General features: G+C 35.5%; 1 protein-coding gene across 1 annotated transcript; it reads right to left on the bottom strand.

The window, feature by feature from the left end:
* Positions 1–367: 367 nt before the first annotated feature.
* LOC143533012 (transcription factor ICE1-like) lies at positions 368–1,805 on the bottom strand. Its single transcript, XM_077027901.1, has 4 exons — positions 1,633–1,805; positions 1,078–1,203; positions 815–985; positions 368–477 (listed from the first exon to the last, which is right to left on the bottom strand). The coding sequence occupies exons 1-4, from the start codon at positions 1,711–1,713 to the stop codon at positions 379–381; spliced, it is 477 nt and encodes a 158-aa protein (XP_076884016.1). The 5' UTR covers positions 1,714–1,805; the 3' UTR covers positions 368–378.
* Between the last annotated feature and the right edge of the window lie 20,496 nt (positions 1,806–22,301).

Here is a 22,301-nt window from a genome sequence, read left to right as displayed (position 1 = left end):
TGATAACTCTTTCCACAATGAAGTGTGGTAGGTTCGTGCCATATATATAAGATTGCAAGGGTTAACTAAATAATGGTAATGATAACAGTAAAATGGGATCGTATTAGAACGAAACGATCGAGCACTTATGATCTTACTTGCATATCTAAATCCAAAAGGGTACACTTGTTTATGAGCGTACAGAAATTCAAGCATACGTAGTACACGAGTTATCCCTTGTGGGAGGTTAATTTAAACTTAAATTTAGGGTTTTGGGCGTAAAATTTATATATTGCTTGAATGCCAGTGGATCTTCTAGTTGCAGTAGTTCTTGCGAGCTAGAAAAGATAACAAGATTCAAGAAAGTAGAGGAACCAGACATGCATTATGGTCAATTGATCAGTCTTGATGATCATTGTTCTCGCTCCAGTTTTCGATTGCGTGTAAGATTGTTTGTTTCACAATATGGGCATCTATCCTTTTTCCGGTTTGTTCACTCTGCAAGAACCAATCTTTCTTAATTAGTTCAATGCAAACATTTACAATATTTGCTGCAAGTTTTAATTGGTCATTTTAACAATGCTTGATTATTTTAACAATGCTGGACTCCAAAGAACTTTATTACACTTAAATATATTAAGCTTTTAGATTGGTACCAGAAGTTCATGCATGAAAAATCAACAAATTTGCATGCATTAATCCTCAAGATTAAGTTTGTTTCTATTTAATTACATTTATTTAGAAAAATGGTTGACCACAGATAGAAGTTTATTTTCTATTTAATAATTTTCTTGTGTATATATATGAAGGGTAGTGAAGCCCATAAGTTAAATACCTGAGCTCCAAGTGCTTCTAGGTGAAAGCTGCCTGTACAAGAAACCCTAGCTTCCAACACATTAAGACTCAGTTCTTCAAAAACTTTCAACACAAAAACTAGTAACCCTGGGCAGCTCCTCTCTGAGTACAAATTTACTTGTATACCCTTTTCTACAGCTTCAACTGTTACCTGCAATAAATTTATATTACACACTCAACATGATCATTAGAATATATAGAAATAACCAGAATGTTTAATTAAATTTGAATGCACACACATACCACTGGCCATGAATTCTGGTAGCTTGTACTTTCTCCACTTGCTATCTCATGATTCAGTATTTCTACTTTTTGTTTGAGCTCTTCAATGTACTTGGACGCGTCTAGTATGATAGACGAATCATTCGTCTGCGTGCAACAAGCAATAGTTTAACAAGTTAAAGAATCAATACGACAAGAAAGAACCAATCAAGATAAAACAATATAGACCTAGATTTTTTTTGAATGACGAACACTGGCTAAACCCCTAGAAAACACTCAGTGGGTTCGATGCCGTGAGGCCTGATCCACCAGTGATAGCTTCACCTAGGCTTAAACCCGGGAATATGGCACATAAGTGGATTCAAACCCGCGACGTCAATTCAATATAAGAAACCCTTAGATGAACCTAAGGTAAAACTTCTGATCGCCCCACCAAACTTCTAGAATTAAAGGTAAAATGATCAAGAAAGCCTTTCAAGCTTCAAACTTGTTTGTGTGTTGCATATGATTGAAGCAGATGAAACTAAGACAATGAAAGAAATATTGATCAATCAGTGAAAAAGATCAGGGAATTACTGCATGAGAGTTAGTGACTGATCGAAGGAGTTGCAGCTTCTCATGCAGTAGTACATCTTTCTTGTGCTTTCTTGACACCATGTTGATCAGGGGGCTGGTTCTTTGAATTATGAATCTGAAGCTTATATGGAGAAGGGGAGCTCTCAAATCAATGATCAATGGCTTGTTTTCTACTGATCAGTACTCACATGACTCCCTTTGTACCAAAATACCAAACACTCCCTAAAATATATATAACAATTATATATGCTTTATTATTCTACAGACTCGTAAAAACTTTTATAACTTTTTAATTGGTTCGATTGTCACAAGTAAATGCCAATAAATAAATAAATAAATTGCCTATTAGGGTTTACTCATCATAGCTTTTGAGTTCAAATCACATCTTATATGTTGTAGATGGATGGATGGATGAAAGTATCATGGGTTTTTAAAGATAAAAGTGAAAAACCTATTTAGAAATCACATCAATATGATGGTGTTATAGAGCTCCACGACATTGGAGTTGCAAATTGTTTGTCGACCCTTATGTTAAACAGACAAATCAATATACGCCGTATAATAAGTTCTTTTACGTGGTTAAGAAAATGTCTAAATTAATATGTGGATATACAAAGTACATATTATGTTTAATCTTTTTTGCTTAATCAATACGTTTAATGTATCGACATTCTACAATTACTATGAAATGCACACATGCATCAAGATTTTTTTTATTATTATTAGAAACAACCATTACCAATGGTAGGCCACTGATGACAACATGTTGGTGATTTGTTGGTGAATCCACTATCGGTGATATGTAAGTAAGAGGTCATTTGTGATGTGTAAGTAGAGGTTTCATCTATGTCCTATGGTGAGGATGTGATCGGTGATTCATCATTATACAATGTCGACAGTGAATAATGACCGTCTATGATTCGTCGGTAAAGTCTTTACACGTACATAACATAATTTCCTGTGGACTTTCACCGACAAACTAGCGAAAGATGTTCAATTGGTATAAGTATTTTGATTTTAATTAGTTTATATATATGTAATATGCGTGTATATATCATATTTGCTTAATTATTTAGTAATGGTAAATTATTTATAGAACTTAGTGAGGAGGGTATATTAGTAAAAGAAAGGGTATGGGAGACTAGACAATGCTAACACGGGAGGACTGACGAGGAAGAATCATAAGCTCGTGATTCTTGTTTGGAATTGAAGGGTAAAAAAGCATATCACTTATTATACGTATAAACAATAAACAATCGCAGATATATAATAATATACTTCAATGCAAATAATATTTGTTCACGGTATTGCGATAAATGCATGTAACCAAATATGCTAAAATGGGACAAAGATACTTAAGCTTTCAAAATCCACTCTTAAACTACATATATATTAATTACGGAACTTATATTAATTACGGAACTTGAACCTTACCCCTTAAAAAAGCAAAGTCTTATACAAGACGTTGGTACCATTAAGCCAAGAGGCATCGGCTAACCATCAATATACATTGATCTTTACAATACATGACGATAAGGTTTTAACATAAAATAAACAAATTAAGGTCAATTCGTTATAAAAGTAGTTGATCTAAAGGGGCATGATTTGACCTTGGTTATCCAACTGTTCCTCCAAACTATTAAGCTTGTTAACACAAGTACAACCACACATAAACTACACGTAAGTATGTGATATAATAATTGAAAGTAGTATAATAATTGAAAGTAGTTAAAAATAGGGATGGAGAAAAGGTTCCAAGTCATCCATTGATGTAAAGGTGTTTGAGATCAGGTATACCAAGCATATATAGTTATAATTATTACATTCTTTGCATTTTTGTGATTGATTGTTTATACTTATCATATACCCAAATCATTAATGATCAAGTTTTGTTGTAATTTTATATATATTTAGTTACTTTTCCTAAAAAATATTTCATTTTATAACAGCGTTTGAAACTACCCTCAATACCTGAGTGAGTCATCCTGAGACGGTATGTCAACTGTTCATACTGATTTTGACGCTCCAAGTCTGACTCGTCTAATAACGTCATAAAAAAGAAAATCAATTAATTAAACAATGTGGGAAAACCTCCTTGAGTTAGGTTTCGACCTTAAGATCATAAGATCCCAAACCTTAACCATCACATGCATGCCATTGAATTGGCCAACTGCTACTTATAAAATATTTCGGGCTATCAAAACACAAAAGTAACTTTTGTGTATATGTTTCAGCTTTCAATTTGATCTCAAGTCTATATTATGAAGTCTTAATGAGCTATAAGGCGTAGCTCAAGCTTAGGCGTTAATCTACTTCTAGTCGAGCAACGTGCGTGCTTGACTCTCTTGAACCCCAATGAAAGCTACCAAGTTCAAGATACACATCCTCCAAAACAACTTGAACTTTGCTAGTTTTCAAGAACAAATTGTATGAACCTAAAGGGAATGAATAGGTTAGTCTAAAGTTCTTTCGCTTTAAAATAAAAACATAGTGTTGATCATTTGAAAATGTTAAAGGATTTGCAAGTGCGTAAATATAAAAGGGAAGAGGTAACACAAAATATATAGTGGTTCGGGTGAATGTTGAACAAAACCACCTTGCGTCCATTCATTGATCTTCCACCGATAGTTTGTCTTTACTAAAGATCTCCTCTCCAAGTCAGTAGACATCATTGTTACAACGTCTCATTAAGAAAGTAATAATTACCTCTTCTTGTTTTACTAAACCCGGTAGTAATTACCAATATCGTCTCATTAACCTTGATAGCGATTACAACTCTATATTCTCACTAATATTGGTGGTGATTACAAATGTCGTCTCACCAATGTTGATGGTGATCACCTGTAACGATCAATCATGAATTCTCTTATCCATTTTTTTATCACAAAAAATAATAAGTATATAATTGATTTTAGCTATTTTTCAGACCTTATTAAAAGGGATTAGTATTAACACCTTATGTAATAATTGAAAACGAGTACAAGCCACTCAGACATCTTATTTTTCCTTATTATAATCGTAATAATGTGTGTGTATATGTGTCTGTCTTAAGTTGATGTAACAGTATGCTTGAATTTTATATATATATTTTTTAATATAAGAAATAAATAGGGAAATAAAACATGAGGTGATATAGTGAGATATCGATCGGTCCAAAGAATTCTCACGGGATTTTGGAGTCTCTTACCACAAAACAGCCGTCAATCTTTTGTCCTCACATGCCATCCCGCGCTTATTTCTCATTATGCATTATGTCTTGAACTGTTTTTTTTATTTTCGGAAAATGATTTTTTTATTTGATACGTAACTCATAATTATGTAAAACCAAAATAAGACTAAATACCACAATAGCAAAATTAAATTACTTGCACAGGCCTGTATAATAATATGATCAAAATGCAGGTTCTAGCTTACTAAAATAAAAACATTGGAAAGGGTTAAAATACAAAACTAGAAAAAAATGAGAAATGTAAGAAAAATTTGTGCTAAAAAAACCCTCCTAAAAAATAATATAAAACCATAAATCAAAATATAAATTAAAAAAAAGACAAAAAAGACACACTAACGAAAATAGACAAAAAAAAAAGCAAAATGATAAAAAAAGACGCAATAGGTTATAAATATAACATAATTTTAAGTAATATAACACAATATCAATGAAAAATAACACAATGTTAAAAAAACACAGTCAATGATGAAAATTAACATAAACAAAATTATAAGTAAAAAGACACAATTATATATATCTTTTTTACTCGGCATTATGTCCTTTAGCCATCAATCCATCATTAATCCCAACTTAAGAAATTTCCTATGCTAATCCCAACTTTTATCATATTGGTCTCTACTGAGTTTTTTCCTAATGGAAACTAATTCAGCTAGTTTTTTGACAAAATATGTCATTTCTTCAAGTTGATGTGGTAAAAAGCTTTTGTTTGTTTTAAACCAAATTTATTTTTCTCTCCAACTATGGGTACAAACAAGCCGAGACGAGCTCGACTCGCTTCTATCTTTATTTTAAATCTTGAGCTCGGCTCATGAGTGGTTTTTCATGCTCAAGTTCAACTCGTTTACCGTTTATTAATGAATTTTTATATATTTATAATTAAAAAATATATAAAAAAATATTATATAATATGTATTATTTATTTATTTTTCTGTTACTATATATATTAATTAATAATAATATAAATTTTCAAACTCCCCCATAAATCTATAATCGGCACGGCGGAGGTGACAGTGGTGGCGGTGGCAGCGGCGCGCTGCGGCGGCAGGGGTGACGGCGGTGGCAGAGGTGACGGTGGCAGCTGTGGTGGCATTGGCGGCAGTGGTGGCGACGGAGGTGACAATAGCGGCGGTGACGACGACGGAGGTGAAGGTAGAGACATTGGTTGCAGCAAGCGGTAGTAGTGGCACGCGGTGTTGATGGTGGTGGTGGGTTTTGAAGTTTATTTATCTTTTTTATTTGTCTCTCTCAAATTGAAAAAACGACAACTTTTTGTCCTAAAAGTAACTGGGTTAGTCTCTGTTAGAAAAACGCTCGGTAAAGGCCAATAGGAATAAGTTGAGATTAACATAGGAAATTTCTTAAATTGTGATTAATACCCGCCAACAGACCAAAATTTAGATTATTAAAATCCAATATCTCAATAATAAATATATCCAAAGCACATCCTTCGGTTTTCAATTCATTTTGATCGTTATGTTTCTAATTATTTAAAAAGAAGCAGAAAATGAAGAAATGCACTAATGTATTTATCCCAAAAGATATTATTTCTGCACGGAAGTGTAGGTAGATATTTGTTGCTGCAAACTTTCGTGAACATTTGTCAGAATTATAGCCATTTTTACACAAATAGTTATTATAATAGTTATAGTAATATATAAATACAAAAACTTAATAGAAAATTTTTTAGTTAATTAAACTAAGAGAATTTTTTAACACATAACTAAAACTTTTTATTTAAAATTTTCAAGGAATATACATGCAACTATAAACTTAATACTTTGCTTTTGATAAAACCAAACAAGAATATATAGCACATAAATATGAATAAAAATATTCTAATTTTTTTGGATTGATAAAAATTAATTTATTGTTATATGACAAAATAATAATCGGTTAGGCGATAACCCATCGGTTATTCAAATGGTCGTTAAAGAAGAAAATGATAAAACGATAAAGGAACTTACCATATTCATATGGAATAAATAAATAAATAAAAGGGAAAAAGTTGTTAAGTGGCAGCCAATGATAGGTTTCCCGAATGAACATCTAAGCTAAACTTTAAAGCCAAAGTAAATCCAGTTAAGACAACATAGTCTGATCATAGTGGGGCAACGAGGCTCTACAAATTAGAGAGTACGATGGCCTAACACAAAAAAAAAAGTCATCGTTATTAAAATAATAATAACAGAATTATACTAACTTAAATTTTTTCTAGCGCGCGTTACTATAAGGCTATCCGCTATGGTGGGGGACATCGAAGCCCCTCCATCATGCCACGTCATTGTCACGGGGCTTCGAAACCCGCTCCGCTATGGTTTAAAGCTCCTCGGGCGCCCCAATATATATATATATAGGGGAGATTTCAAATGAGAACCCTTTTGATTTTTAAAAACTCGAAAGAACTCAGTGTAACGATTTTTTTTTCGAATTTTTTTACACATGTGTAATATATGTAAGTTACATACAGGTAAAAAAATTACAGAAATTTTTATGCACCGAGCCGACTTTTTACACATGTGTAACGGACGTAAAAGTTAGTGCAACCACTTACATCTTTATTTTCTCTCATACTTTGACTTTTTTGCCAGATTTAATCTCAATCATATATTCCAATCCATCTAATTAAATGTGTGGCCTAGAATGTGGTTATTAAGTTCTTACAACTCAACATGGTTCTCAAAAAATATCTCCCCTATATATATATATATATATATATATGTATATGTATATATGTATATGTATATATGTATATGTATATGTATATGTATATGTATATGTATATATATATATATTTGATGGATCTTGCGAGAAGTGAATCTGAACCATTGATTTGTTTTATCAATGGTCAACAAAAGAAATGGCAAATTCGTAAATACAAACACATGTTTATGACATATTTTTAATTAAAAATGGTGCATATGTCTTTTGTGATGTAGCCCTTTTTAAGCTAGATATTAATGCATTTAGCGGTTTCATTTTTTATGTTTAATAAATGGTCATAGTGTCATATATAATTTTTACTATTTTATTTCTTTCATTAAGCTAGACATTAATGTATGTGAAAATTTTATAATTGTAGATTTTTAGGATGATCCGCTATTTATTATATGTAGTTTAATATATATAAAAAAAGAATTTATTTTGTATTGTGTAAGTGATATTTAACGGTTTAATTTTTTTATGCTTAATCAATGGTCATAGTGTCATATATAATTTTTACTAGTATATTTCTTTCATTAAGCTAGACATTACTGTATGTGAAAATTTTATAATTATAAGTTATTAGCATGATCCGCTATTTATTATATGTAGTTTAATATAAAAAAAGAGTTTAATTTGTAATGTGTAAGTTGTAGTTTGAATTGTGTATGTGTAAACTTTATTGTGTGTAGCTTCATATATGTATTGTGGAGGTGGTATTTCGAATTGTATATATGTAAATTTTGTCGTGCGTAAGTTCATATGTGTACTGTGTAGGTGGTATTTCGAACTTTGTACGTGTACATTTTATAACATATAGGATCATTTATGTGTTATGTAGGTTCATATATGGGTTGTGTAGATAACATTTCGAATTGTGTATTCGTAATTTTTATATTCTGTAGGTTCATATATATACTGTGTAAGTGGTATTTTAAATTGTGTATGTGTAAATTTTAGCGTGTGTAGGTTCATATATTTACTGGGTATGTGGTATCTCGAATTATATAAGTGTAAATTTTATCGTGTGTAGGATCATTTTATGTAATATGTAGGTGGTTTTACGAATTCGGTATAAAGTTGAAAATATTTATAGATATGATTAAATTTGAAATATTATGACGAACGAATTATTCATAGATTAAAAAAAATAATTTAAAACAGAACGTAATTTGTTATTTGGTTATATTAGTTGATAAACTGGTATTCGAAATGCATCAATTATTTCATGGTAAATGGAACTAGTGAAAAAAGAAACAAAAATAAATCCATACTAACTAAAGGACATTTGGTGGTATAAATAAATTGTAACTTACAAATCATAAAGTCTGGATATTAATGCTTTAGACTTTTATTTAGGGATATATTAAAAAAAATTAAATGTTGAATTATTTTAATCTACCTATACTACCCTTTTATTTATTTATTTTATTTTTTTCTCAAATTTCATTAATTACAATAAATACAATACATTTTCAACCATTGATTAATAATCTAATGGTTTAGATCACTTCTCGCTATAAGAATCACTTCTGAAATGAACCTAATCATATATATATATAAATTATGCGTGTGAGAGATGCAGAAAGAGGGGCCCACCCCCACCCTCCTCCGCGCCGGCCGTCCAAAAAAAGCCCTTCCCTCCCAGTCACACCACAAAGAAACAACCCTCCACACCTCTTTAGCCCGAACACATTCAAGGAAAACGTGAATCGAAGTTTCAGGCGATACCGAGCACTAAACAATCAAATAAAAAGTAACCAACTTTATTTATCGAGCACTAATAAGTGACTTCCTTTTTTCAGAGTTACCTTTTATTTTGGGTTAAACTTCAAGCATACCAATAAAAAGTAACCAAGTTAATATTTGTTTCATTTACCTGGGTTACTTTACTTCTTTATCTTAACGTTAAACCTAAACATACCTTTATTCATACGATTTTTACCGAGTGAACCCCCCCCCCACCCCAAACAAAAAAAAACCTATCAAATGAATTACCATTTTCCCTTAACATTATTTATATACATATTAGTGTCTCTAACATTTTTTCACTTAATAGTCTCCACTAAATATATCAAAATTAAAAACTATTAAGTTATTATTAATTATTATTATTGTAAATATTATCAATTTTTTTTATTTTTAATAGTATCAATATTAATATTAGTATCTCTCACACACACATATATAAATTTATTAATATAATAATGTATCAGCATTGATAATAATCAATATCACTATTATGATCAAGGATAATAAATACAAAAAGAAAGAAAATAAGAAAAATAAAATATAAACTTTATAGTTTTTTATTTAACAGGCCATAAAATGAAAAAAAGAAATGTTAGAAGAGAATGATATGTCAAATAAAGATGTAAAATGCATTGAAAGTTTAGAGTATGAATTTGACAAGTAAGAAGGGTAAGTTTAACCTAACTCTAAAAATATAAATAGTAACTAAGTTTCATATTTATTTCATTCATGTCATTTAGCTTTAACATTTAAAAAAGGTTTCACAAAAATAAAACAATATTAAAATTAGAGTGATGACTTATACTTCAAAAATGTTTTAAGTGTTTTAAATTGGGATATTATATTTTAATAATTCAAACTTTGGTCTTTTGACCATTATTAATTCCAACTTAAGAAATTTCCTATATTACTTTTACTATATTCGTATCCACTTAGCCTTTTTTATAACAGAGACTAACTCAGTTAGTTTTTAGGCAAAATATGTCATTTCTTCAAGTTCATGGGGTAAAAAACTTTTGTTTATTATAAATTAAATTTATTTTTCTCCCCAATCAGGGGTACAAAAACGGGTCGAGACGAGCTCGAGCTCGAATAGTTTCTATCTTTATTTCTAAAGCGACGGTGGCGGCGGCGGCGACAAAGGTGACGATGATGGTGGTGGCGGAGGAGGTGTTGGTGACAACGGTGGTGGCATTAGCGGCGGAGGTGACGGTGGTGGCGGTGGTGGCGACGGAGGCGGAGGTGACGGTAGCGTCAGTGGTGGCGGCATAGGCGGTATCGGTGGGTGGCGGTGGAGACGGCGTCAGCAGTATCGGTGGGTGGCGGTGGAGGCGGCGGAGGTGACGGTGGCGGCGGTGGTGGCGACGAAGGCGGAAGTAATGGTAGCGTCAGTGGTGGCGGCGTCGGCGATATTGGTGGGCGACGGAGGCGGCGCTGACAGTGGTGGTGGGTTTTGAGGTTTATTTTCCTTTTCCATTTGTCCATCTCAAAATTGGAGAAATGGCAATTTTTTGCCTTAAAACTAACCGGGTTAGTCTCCGTTAGGAAAATGCTCGGTTGAGGCCAACAGAAAGAAAGTTGTGATTAACTTAGGAAATTTCTTAAGTTTAGATTAATGCCGGCCACTAGGCCAAAGTTTGGATTATTAAAATCCAATATCGCTAATATTTTTCTTTATTTTCTTGTATTTTTTTGTTTGTTTTTCCTTTTTTTTCCTTTTATTCCGTTTTTATTTATTTATTTTTATTTTTGTTCATATTTAACTAAAACAAACTATCTAATTCAACACTTAGGCTATCCGCTATGGTGGGGGGCATAGAAGCCTCTCCACCATGCTACGTCAAAGTCACGTCATCGCCTCGTAGAAAACGAGGCATCGAAGCCCGCCCCACTATGGTTTAATGCCCTATGGGCACCCCTAATATATATATATATATATATATATATATATATATATATATATGTGTGTGTGTGTGTGTGTGTGTGTGGGAGATTTCAAATGTGAACCCTTTTGAGTTTTAAGACCTCGAAAGAACTCAGTGTAACGATTTTTTTTTCGAATTTTTTTTACACATGCGTAATATATGTAAGTTACATACACGTAAAAATTATAGAATTTTTTACGCACCGAGCCGACTTTTTACACATGTGCAACGGACGTAAAAGTTAGTGTAACCACTTACATCTTTATTCTCTCTCCTACTTTGACTTTTTTGCCAGATTTAATCTCAACCACATATTCCAATCAACCTAATTAAATGTGTGGCCTATAATAGAGTTTTTAAGTTCTTACAACTCAACATGGTTCTCAAAAGATTCATCCCCAATGCATATATATATATATATGTGTGTGTGTGTGAGAGAGAGAGAGAGAGAGAGAGAGAGATGGAGAGAGAGAAAGCTTCCTCCGCGCCGGCTGTCCTTTCCACGCCCAACCCTTTCGCGCCCGTTGCAACCGCGCCCCTCCACGGTGTTCAGCGCCCTCCGCGCCCCATCCACCGCGCCCATAGCGGGCAGTCTTATGAACCACTTGTGGCCTAGTGGTAGGAAGGCTTGGTTTTTTCACGGAGACCCAAGTTTAATCCCTATTATGTCACTTTGGTGGATCTGCAATGAAGAATTTAAGCCAGGCCTTGAGGGTTTGTTAGATAGAATCCCGAGCTCACGCGGCTTTTCGTCCCACTATGTGTTACGCAGAGAGTTCCGCTCTTGCGGCAGCACAAAGACTACCAAGTGGCAGTGGGCGGTATGGTTTCCCGGGGAAGTGCTTAAGCCAAACTCTGAAGCAAGGGTGAACCCATTAAGACAACATAGTCTGACCAGAGTGGGGTGACGGGACTCTCTAATTCAGGAAGCCCGATAACATAAAACACAAGAAAGTCGTCGTTGTTTAAAAGAAAATAAAAATCTAATTCATTGCCGGTTACCGGTTTGTTCAACACGCCATTACCCATTAGAACACAACTCACGGGTTTAAATATATAAAAGGCTAAATGCCAAGTTGGCATGGTGGTTGGGGTGCTTCCTCTACCAAGAGGCACAAGTTTGAATAAGTTGCAGGCCGGTGGTGTAAGATATGCAAATAATATATGTTTTTAACGTCATGATCGATCTCATTTAGAAGAGCACCAACAAGATGTTAGTATGATGCCAAAAAAAATAAAACATCTTGAAAACGAAAATGCACCTAAAATTTCCACTCTAAAATACGTTTGTGCCATGTTAGAGCCAGAGAAACGATTGCTCCTTATTTGGCTTTAAAATCTCCACCGTTTTTTGTTATCTTGCATTGAAGATTTTGGCGTTTCGAGCTTTTCATATAGCATAAAGATGCAAAAAATCCGGTTTCTATCCCTAGAAACCGAGTTAAAAGCCAACCTGAAACCAATTTGTAAACGGTTGGTATACATATGTACCCATTTGAAACCAATGAATTCGGCTCCGGGTTGTAATCGAAACCGATTTAGGAACCAATCTAAGAATTGATTCTACCTGTTTAACAAAGCTACCAGTACCAGTATTGTAGGCATTTAAAACCATTTGTAGTTGTTCAAATCGGGTTTTTGCCCCATATCACTCTCATATGTTAGTATAAACAAGTATTAGACATGTTTGTTTAGTCACAACATGCAAAACATCTATTATTGGTGTGAACATAACTAGTAATGTTTTAGGCTTTGAAAAATTACAAAGCGGTGTAAACTTAGCTACCAATGTTTGATCAGCTCCACATGATTTACTGGAATTAATGCACCTTTGCGGTGTCGCTCATTCGGTAGATCCTAATACGGGGCAAATGACGAAACTACCGATTGCGTTTGAATTGTTTGGGTATCCGCATAACAATTTCAAGTTTTAGATTACGCAATTGCAACTTTCAAATTAGAAAACAATTTCTTTTTCAATGTCGTTTGCTAACACCTCAAACTTAAACTTCACAAACACAGTTAAAAAACTAAAAATGAAATATAAACCGAGTTGCAACTATGCTTTTCTCCATAGCTGATGTGTTACGTATAATTAATTTAATTGCGCGATATGAACTCGCCATGGAATCCGTTGTAGATTTAAGAAACACCTTCCAAAATATGTTGCATGGCGTTGTTAAGAAAAAGTAGACAAAATATACAGATTATTGAATATTGAGTCAAGTCCCGAGTTTCATTTGTTTAGGTCTGAACATACTAGGTAGAATTCGGCTTTACAACAAAAGTAGTTAACATCATAATTGTTTCATAAATAATCTTTTGATAACTTATTAAGGGTTATTGGATTTTACTAATCCCAACTTTTACCTATTGGCCGAGGGTAATGTTACAGTTACGGAAATATTTACAAACGATTATAACTTTGAACTAGGTAGAACCCGCCGTGCTCCGGCAACATGATATTACCCAAACGTTGGTAAAACTCGGCCGGTGTGGCGGCTAGTCAACGCGAATCCGATCAGTATCAATTAGGCTTGTTTCGGTATCGGAATTAAACCGAAAAAAGATATGAAAATGAGCATATTTTCGGTGAAACCCGGGCATTGTTGCGCCTAGTCGACACATGTTCAGTTGGAATCGATTAGGTTCATTTCGGTGCCATAACTAAACCCAAAAGGTAAATTCGTAAATTGAACATATCTTAAAAAACCAAAAAAAAAAAAAAACAGTTAGGGCCGGATGTTACGGTGGCTAGTCGATGCAAATTCTGTTGATATTTGTTAGATTCGTTATGGTAGCAAAATCAAATCAAAAACTAAATTCGTAAAATAAACATACTTAGGAAACATTTTAATTGATGTTTTTTAAATTAAACATATTTTAAACAAAAAATCAAATAAAATATTCTGAAAAACCAACTACGACATAGACATCCAACTTTAGACTATAGTATAATGTATTTTCCTTTAGCGATATCACACTAAATAGTTGAATCATAAATGTTCATTTTGATATAATCTTTCTTTCTTAAACGACACGATATAAACTACAATTAATGTCAATTGACCCTTCTTGTGTGTATATATAAATTATATGTGAATTACAACAGATACAAACAAATTTGCACACATACATATACGTACATGATGCATCACGAGATGTTTATGACTGATTAGATACGAATGACTGCGCAAATGCATGGTTATAATACCTATATATATATATATATATATATATATATTCTTCATTTGGTTCCAAGTGATGAATTATCTCCATTCCCCCAGACAAATCAAGTACATACCCCTCCCCCTCGATGGCTCACATGTGTGCATTAATCATTACAAAAATACAATTCTCTCCATACAATCTCATATAATATATCCACTTCATTTTCTTTTTCTTTTGCCTCCCATTTCTTTTCTTTCTTGCTTTTTTTTCCTCTAATAACTTAAAACTCAATGAAACTTATAAATAGGAAAATAAATTTTTCTTAACGAAATACGGATGGGATCACATCTAACACATAAGCTTCTTGGGAACCATCAAGCACCAAAGGGATCAACACGGAATAACATATAAACTGAGTTGGCTAAATTAACCTTATTATGATATGTGTTGCAATCGGGTTAGAGAAGTGTAGGAAGATGAGTGAGTTTTAGCGTTGCCTTACACTTTTTTATTTTTATTTTTTGTAAAGGACTATATGTGCAACATTGGTTAGACTACGGTGGAGTCTCACCGATATCAACACTTGGGCAACACTAGTTGTTCAGACACGAATGGTGAGGCTCCACCTTAGATCAGACACGAATTGTTAGATTCCCCTTTAGTTTATCCATATTGTATACAACCTGTTTTTAATTTCCAAGAAACATAAAAATAAGTGCATTGCAATATTAGATCTCATTCACCGTCGTTTAGGCACCTCTATTGCCAATTGAAGACATATGTCATAACAAGGTTTTGCCAAGTCAATTTTTCATGATATTTAGTGCCGACCTTTTTGGTGTCTAATGGTGCCCAAGAAGAGATATTTGTTTTATCATGCCTATTTGGTTAGCAACATGCTCAAGGCCTATTTTAGGAATTTTTTGTTCAAACATACTTATTTTTGATAATTTTCCCTAAAAACACCTCGCCCCTTGTCCCATACAATGCTTCTTCCAGATCAAAGTTCTAGTCATTAAAAGCATTTCCAATTATCAGAAAAATCTACATACAAAGAGCAAAAATTATGACAAAGAAAAAAAAAGGTTATGAATCTGCCACTGTAGATGCATGCAATATTTCTCTTAACGATTAATGAAAATAAACTAAATTGGTTGGAGTAGATGAAAGTGAAGGGTTGATTAGTTTTGCTTATGAATGTCCAAATGATTCATTGCATGCTATACAATTCCTAGAAGAAGCATAAGTTTGGGAGATTAAGGATGTCATTAAGTTTGTTATAGTCAAAGTCCCCTAAAATATGGAGATTACATTCCAAAGCTCTTTAGCCGCTACCAGACCTGTCCTGCATTCGCCAAAAGGTGATCACTCGCTAGTTGCTATTTAAATGAAGGGTTGGCTACTGAATAAAAATAACTGTGTCGACAAATAGATGTAGATATTTTCTCCCTATAGGAGTTTAGACTTTAGTGCACAGCTGGTATATATGGAAATATATAAAACTTGCTATGTATGGAATAAAGATGAAGCTGCTTGATTTGATAACTTAAACACAGTACATTATTAATTTACCGTCATGCTGAAGTTAGAAACTTGGAAAAAGAAAGATTCTGTTATAGATTAGGGTTTTCTTTGTTGTTCACATGTTTCTAGGTCCGATATATGTGAACTAATCAATTATCAATACAATGCAAAGGATGTATAGTAAAAGTTACTTTTATTTATATATGACTATGAGCACTAGCTTCATCTGTCTCAAACTCAATTAGGTCATAAAAAGAGTCGAAAATCCAATTTGTAACAAACCGCGGTAAATCTATAGCAAATGGTCTTTCATGACCGCTTTAACGATCGTAAGTAGCTATTTTTTAGTAGTCTCTACAGGTTCACTTGAGGTACTAATAAAGCCTTGTAGCATAAATCAACTATCATGGAGTCGTTCATCTTCAATCAACATTCAGCTGGTGATGCAATATTAAGCATATGATTCCACTCTAGCGTATATAGCTTTTAAGTTCGTATATATATTGTTTTTCACTACTAAACAAATGAGTATCACCGATGAGCACTTCCATCGACAAAAAGAATATGGTTGCCGTTAATTCTCCCCCACCAATTAAACCAACAAAATTTTGTAATCAAGCATATTTTTAAGGTTCTTTTTTTATTTCCAGCACAAAGCCATTGATATAACCGACGAAAAACAGTCATCGATAAAATGCCATTGGTGATACTCATATGTTTCGTAGTTACTAGTTTCCTACCATAATCTTGAGCACTAACTGCCCAACACAATATAGAATTTATCGTATCTCGTTAATTAAGATTATACATGAGTGATGTGTGTCTAATAACCCTATAATAATGACCCTCACAACTAAGCTTTAATATTAAAACGAAAATCCTAAAACCACACACAACCGGTAAGTGTACCGATCGCAAGTAGTTAGACCTAGGAAGTCCGAGTATCGAACACGTGGACACGTAAGACGCTAACGATTACTAACCCTAGACAAGACCTACCTTAGAATAATATTTAATTGATTTTTGAATTCTTTTAACTTATCTGAACTAACTAGATTGACTGGCAAAACTTACCAAAAATAGAAAACTTAACGACAAACTAACTGAGTTGACTTCGGATGAAGAAAAACGTCTACCTAGGTCTGAATCAAATTGTAGACCTAACAAGCTAATGGATTGAATGACTTCAAGACACCGGTTCCTAAAGATGACACGACTAAGGATCGCTCGGGCTTACTGGATCACCTCTCGGTCTCACTCAACAAGCCTAAACTACTCAAAATCGCCTGAAACGTCCAAACCGGGGAACAATTGCTAACGTGTTCTAATGCTAGATCACCTCTCGGTCTCACCAACACTCGACCCTAATGGCAATGAATACTACACAACCAAGGATAGAGGAACAATTCAACTTAAACCAAAATAGATCAACTAGTCGCTCAAAACACCTAAACCTGACAAGAAACAAACTCGCTCTCGCGCAATCCTTATTCTAGCATGCAAAGGCAATGAGACAACCCTAACTTCTTATCACCTCTCGGTCTCAAAGAAGGTACCTAACCGCTGTATTTAATCCAATAAATCATGCAACAAAACCCTACGGATGTTCCCACCGCAAACAAACCCTAAACACCAAGTCTAGAATCAAACAATGCACTGATCAATCAATACAAAACTAATCAATCAACACACGGGGTTTATGCAATAAATTAACAAATATTTCCAGCCCTTAAACACAACCTATTTCATGTGTAAGGCCCCGAACCCGGTAGCCCTACTTTAGCGTCGGATTTACTCATAAACACAGTTCTTACAAATCATAGTTCATTAAAACTTTCGCGGAATATAAAAACTTTCATGAAACGTTACAGCAATCCAAAACTTGCCTTAATTAAACATTCTTGTCTTTCAAAATAAACGTCAATTAGATTAAAACATCTTGAGTCTTCAGATGCCAGTCTCCTATTCGCCCACCATGTGCCCGCTCAAGCTAGCTGTCTCATTCTACTCACCTGCGTGCATACTAAAAGTCAGCTACGCTGAGTGAGTTCTAGTTAATCAAGCAACTTATCATACAACCACTACATACAATATATACGTATCCGAAGACACATAGTCCACAGTCTAACATGCCACTGCTTAACCACTTAATTACCCCTATAGCTTAGCCTCTTAATTACCCCTACAGCTTAGCCACTTATGCCACTTTATGCCACTTGATGCCACTTTAATAACGAATATCGTTATGCCACTTTGCCACTTTAATAACGAAGTCACGTATAGGCTTACCCTACCACGTACTATCGTCATGCCACTAACACTCTTACTAGACTCTGCCACTTCTATCACAATCTACCCCTACTTGTCTACAACACACTTTATATCAATACAATATTTACATAATAAGCAAGTCACATCATAGAATACATACACACTAACAACCACTTGACAATCACTATCCTTGGCGATACGTGCAATATCCGAAGATCGTTCACGTACCGACAAGCATTACATAATAGCTACTTGTATAACATCTATACACTTACCACTTAAGGTAAGTGTATTCCCACTTTCACATCTAACCTGCTTACCTTACCACTTAGCCTCTTATTTACACCTACCACCTTGCCACTTTGCCACTTTAATAACGTATAACGTTATGCCACTTTGCCACTTTAATAACGTAAAACGTTATGCCACTTTGCCACTTTAATAACGTATAACGTTATGCCACTTTGCCACTTTAATAACGTAAAACGTTATGCCACTTTAATAACGTATAACGTTATGCCACTTTGCCACTTTAATAACGTAAAACGTTATGCCACTTTGCCACTTTAATAACGAAGGCACGTATAGGCTTACCCTACCACGTACTATCGTTATGCCACTAACACTCTTACTAGACTCTTGCCACTTCTAACACGCTCTACCTCTACTTGTCTACAACACGCTTCATATCATTTACATAATAAGCACGTCACATCAACAATCATACACACATAATAACGATGGCACGTACAGGCTTTCCCTATCACGCGCTCACGTTATGCCACTAACACCCTTACTAGACTCTTGCCACTTCTAACACACTCTACCTCTACCTGCCTATATCACACTTCATATCAGTTCAGTATTTACGTAATAAACAAGTCACATCATAACATTCATACACACTATCAACCGCTTGGAATTTACTATCCTTGGCGATACGTGCAATATCCGAAGATCGTTCACGTACCGACAAGCATTATAAAATATATACCTCGTATAACATCTATAGCATACACTTACCACTTAAGGTAAGTGTATTCACACTTCACATCGAGTATGCACACAGCCCCGAAAACATAACAAGGAAATGGGGCTAGAAACTCACCTGAACTCTGCTTCTTCCTCCGATAGTTGTAAATCCCTTCTTTAACTGAGCTCGGCTGACTGTATAAGTTACACGTATCAATACTCGCCTGATTTAATCTGGTGGCCTAGTATTAGCTTACTTTTACTTATCGTTTTTAATATATTTTCTAATAGAACTTGACTTTAGGCGAAGTTAAACCTTAGGCGAACTTGGCTTTAGGCGAAGTTGTCATCAGGCGAACTTAGCTTTAGGCGAAGTTGTCATCAGGCGAACTTAGCTTTAGGCGAAGTTATCAGTTAGGCGAACTTGGCCGTAAGCGAAGTTATCAATTAGGCGAACTTGGCCTCAGGCGAAGTTACCAGTTAGGCGAACTTGGCCGTAAACGAAGTTATCAATTTGGCGAACTTGGCCTCAGGCGAAGTTATCGCTTTGAAGGCGAAGTTATCGCTTTGAAGGCGAAGTTGCCCAGTTCGCGGCGAAGTTGCCCAGTCCAGCCGCTGTTTGGTTTCTATCAAGCATTTTGGCGATTTTAACACCCTTGTTATGGTTCAACATCACCCACTACGTTCCCCAACCGTTTTCGGTCGTTTATACACTATAAAGCTTGGATCTTTAAACTTCAAAGATCAAGAATCATACCTTTTTGAGCTTGTTTGGATCTCGTTTAACTTGTTTAATCACAACTAATCGCTCACCCTCTCTCGGATCTTGTTCGTTCCTCTCCTCGGCCGCCGGCGGTGTATGTGGTGTGTGTGTTTTGGGTGTGTGTAAAGATATGGATAAATGGAAGGAATGGAAAGGATTGGGGTTTAAGGGGGTATTTATACTCCCTCAAGCCCATGGACCGAAGGCCCATATTTCCTTTTGGTCCATATCCAAACCCATCTAATTATCCTACTAAGTCTTCATATTACGCTGTTCCACTAACTCGTTTATTTCACCCGACAAAATAATATATTAAATATTACTTAGAAATTTCGGGATGTTACAAGTCTCCCCTCCTTAAAGAGGTTTCGTCCCCGAAACCTAGCTTATTTCTCCAAAAGGAATACCTTTGTAAAAGGAATACCTTTTTCTTTATAATCGCACACTTTATTGAATCACCTTTGCTTTCTGGGTTATCCTTCTTACTCCTGACTTGTAGTCATCTAGCGGTGATCATGTGTTTTAGCTATTAAGGTAGCTTGTCCATGAGGCCCTCAATGTGCCAAGTCTCATCTCACCTTCCCGAGGAACCTTGTTTTATATAACAACGCTAACTCCTAAGGCGACGCTTTACCCTCACACAACTATTTATCATAACCAACACGCATTCAAGATAAATTCATAGGTCGTTCATACAAAATCACAAGAAGTCACAAGTACTTCATAACATAAAAGGAAATCATTCAAGCTTGCTAAACAAACATGGGTTCAACTGTAACATAAAACACTCTTTAACTATTAACATAAAACAACTGTGACATGCCACTTATTCTCCTGCAACCTCCTCAGCAGCTAATAGACCATCCTTTCACGCGTCTCCTCTTCCTTCCCCCACTGCCACGGCTTTTCCACACTCCCTAGCTATGTGACCTGACTTACCACACTTGTAACACTTCTGGTCCTCGGTGCATTCACGGGAGATGTGCCCCTTCCTCCCACATCGGTAGCACTGATTTGGACCAGCCTTGCATTCCCCCAAGTGCATCTTCCCGCACACCTTACATGCTTCCTTTCCTGCCATCTTTTGTGTCTTTCTCCCTGCACGCTCCACGACATCCCTAGCTCTTTTAGTTCCTTTCCCTTCTTCCTCATCTTCCACTTCCACATCATCCGCCGCCAGATCAACATAGACCATCTCCGCCAACTCGACCGCAGACTCAAAGGTAACAGGTTTGTTGGCCCTGACTAACATGCAGACCTTCTGGGGAAGTCCTCTAACGTAGCACTTGATCCGTTTCGCCTCGGTGTTCACCATGTCAGGAACCAGCCTAGACATGCGGTTGAATTCAGTGGTGTACTCACGATGTGTCATCTTGTCCGCCTTCAGATTTAGAAATTTCATCTCGGCCCTCTCAACCTCAGCATCAGCACAGAACCTTTTCATCACTAACTCCTTAAGGTCATCCCACCTCATGGCCTTAATCTCCTCTCGGGTCTTCCTTTGTTCCACAGTTTCCCACCAGTACATGGCCTCATCTTCAAATGACTGGGTGGCATAACCCACTGCTTGGTCGGGACGGCATTCGCTAATTCGGATTTTCTTGTCCATTGTGGTTATCCACTGGAGAGTAGCGATTGCGTCTCCCAGCCCAGTCAGCTTTGGCGGGTCGCATCCTTTGAAGGACTTATAGTTGCACCCATCTTGGCCTCTTTTCCTGTCATCGACCTTCACAGACTTATCCTCACTCGAGGCCTCTCTTTCTCCTTCCCCATCCTTCCTACCATCACCACCCGCCCCTTCAGCAGTTCGTTCGCGGCTTCCAGCAGATCTTTCGGGATTCAGGTTCTTCACAGCAGCAACTACAGCTTGAACGATGGCTGCTTGAACTGCAGGGCTAAGTTGAACCTCTTCGTTGTTGCTCGAGTTTCCTCCAGCTACGCCTCCTTCGTCTCCGGTGTTGGAAGCTTCTTCTACCGAGGGTTGCCGGACAAGACGAGGCCTGCCACGACGTCCAGTGCGACCCCCAGTTCCAACAATTCCTCCAGCTCCAGCCATTAGTATTCTAAAAGGTAAAACACAAACGTCATCACTCTAGGAAATTATTTAGCACATGATTTGTAAAGTAAGTAGTTAATGACGTTGATCAAGTGTAATTAACTATTTGCGTTACTCCTCAGGTTCTACATACTTCCCTTCATGATTTCACTTGTGCTTGTTTATACTCTTAAACAGTTAATCAGTTAAGATCAATTAATCCTATCCCTAACCTGCACTCATTCTTCATTTAGCAAATATGCCAACATTAACATACACCATTTACCATACACTTTACCTTTACTGAGCTTGCTTGAGTGACACATG

The sequence above is a fragment of the Bidens hawaiensis genome, unplaced genomic scaffold (assembly GCF_021521415.1).
Source record: "Bidens hawaiensis isolate Kalapana, Puna unplaced genomic scaffold, B.hawaiensis_p1.1 tig00009577_1, whole genome shotgun sequence".
NCBI classification, from domain to species: Eukaryota; Viridiplantae; Streptophyta; class Magnoliopsida; order Asterales; family Asteraceae; genus Bidens; species Bidens hawaiensis.
Note: the sequence above shows the minus strand (reverse complement) of the source record. Positions and strands in the feature narration are given on the sequence as shown.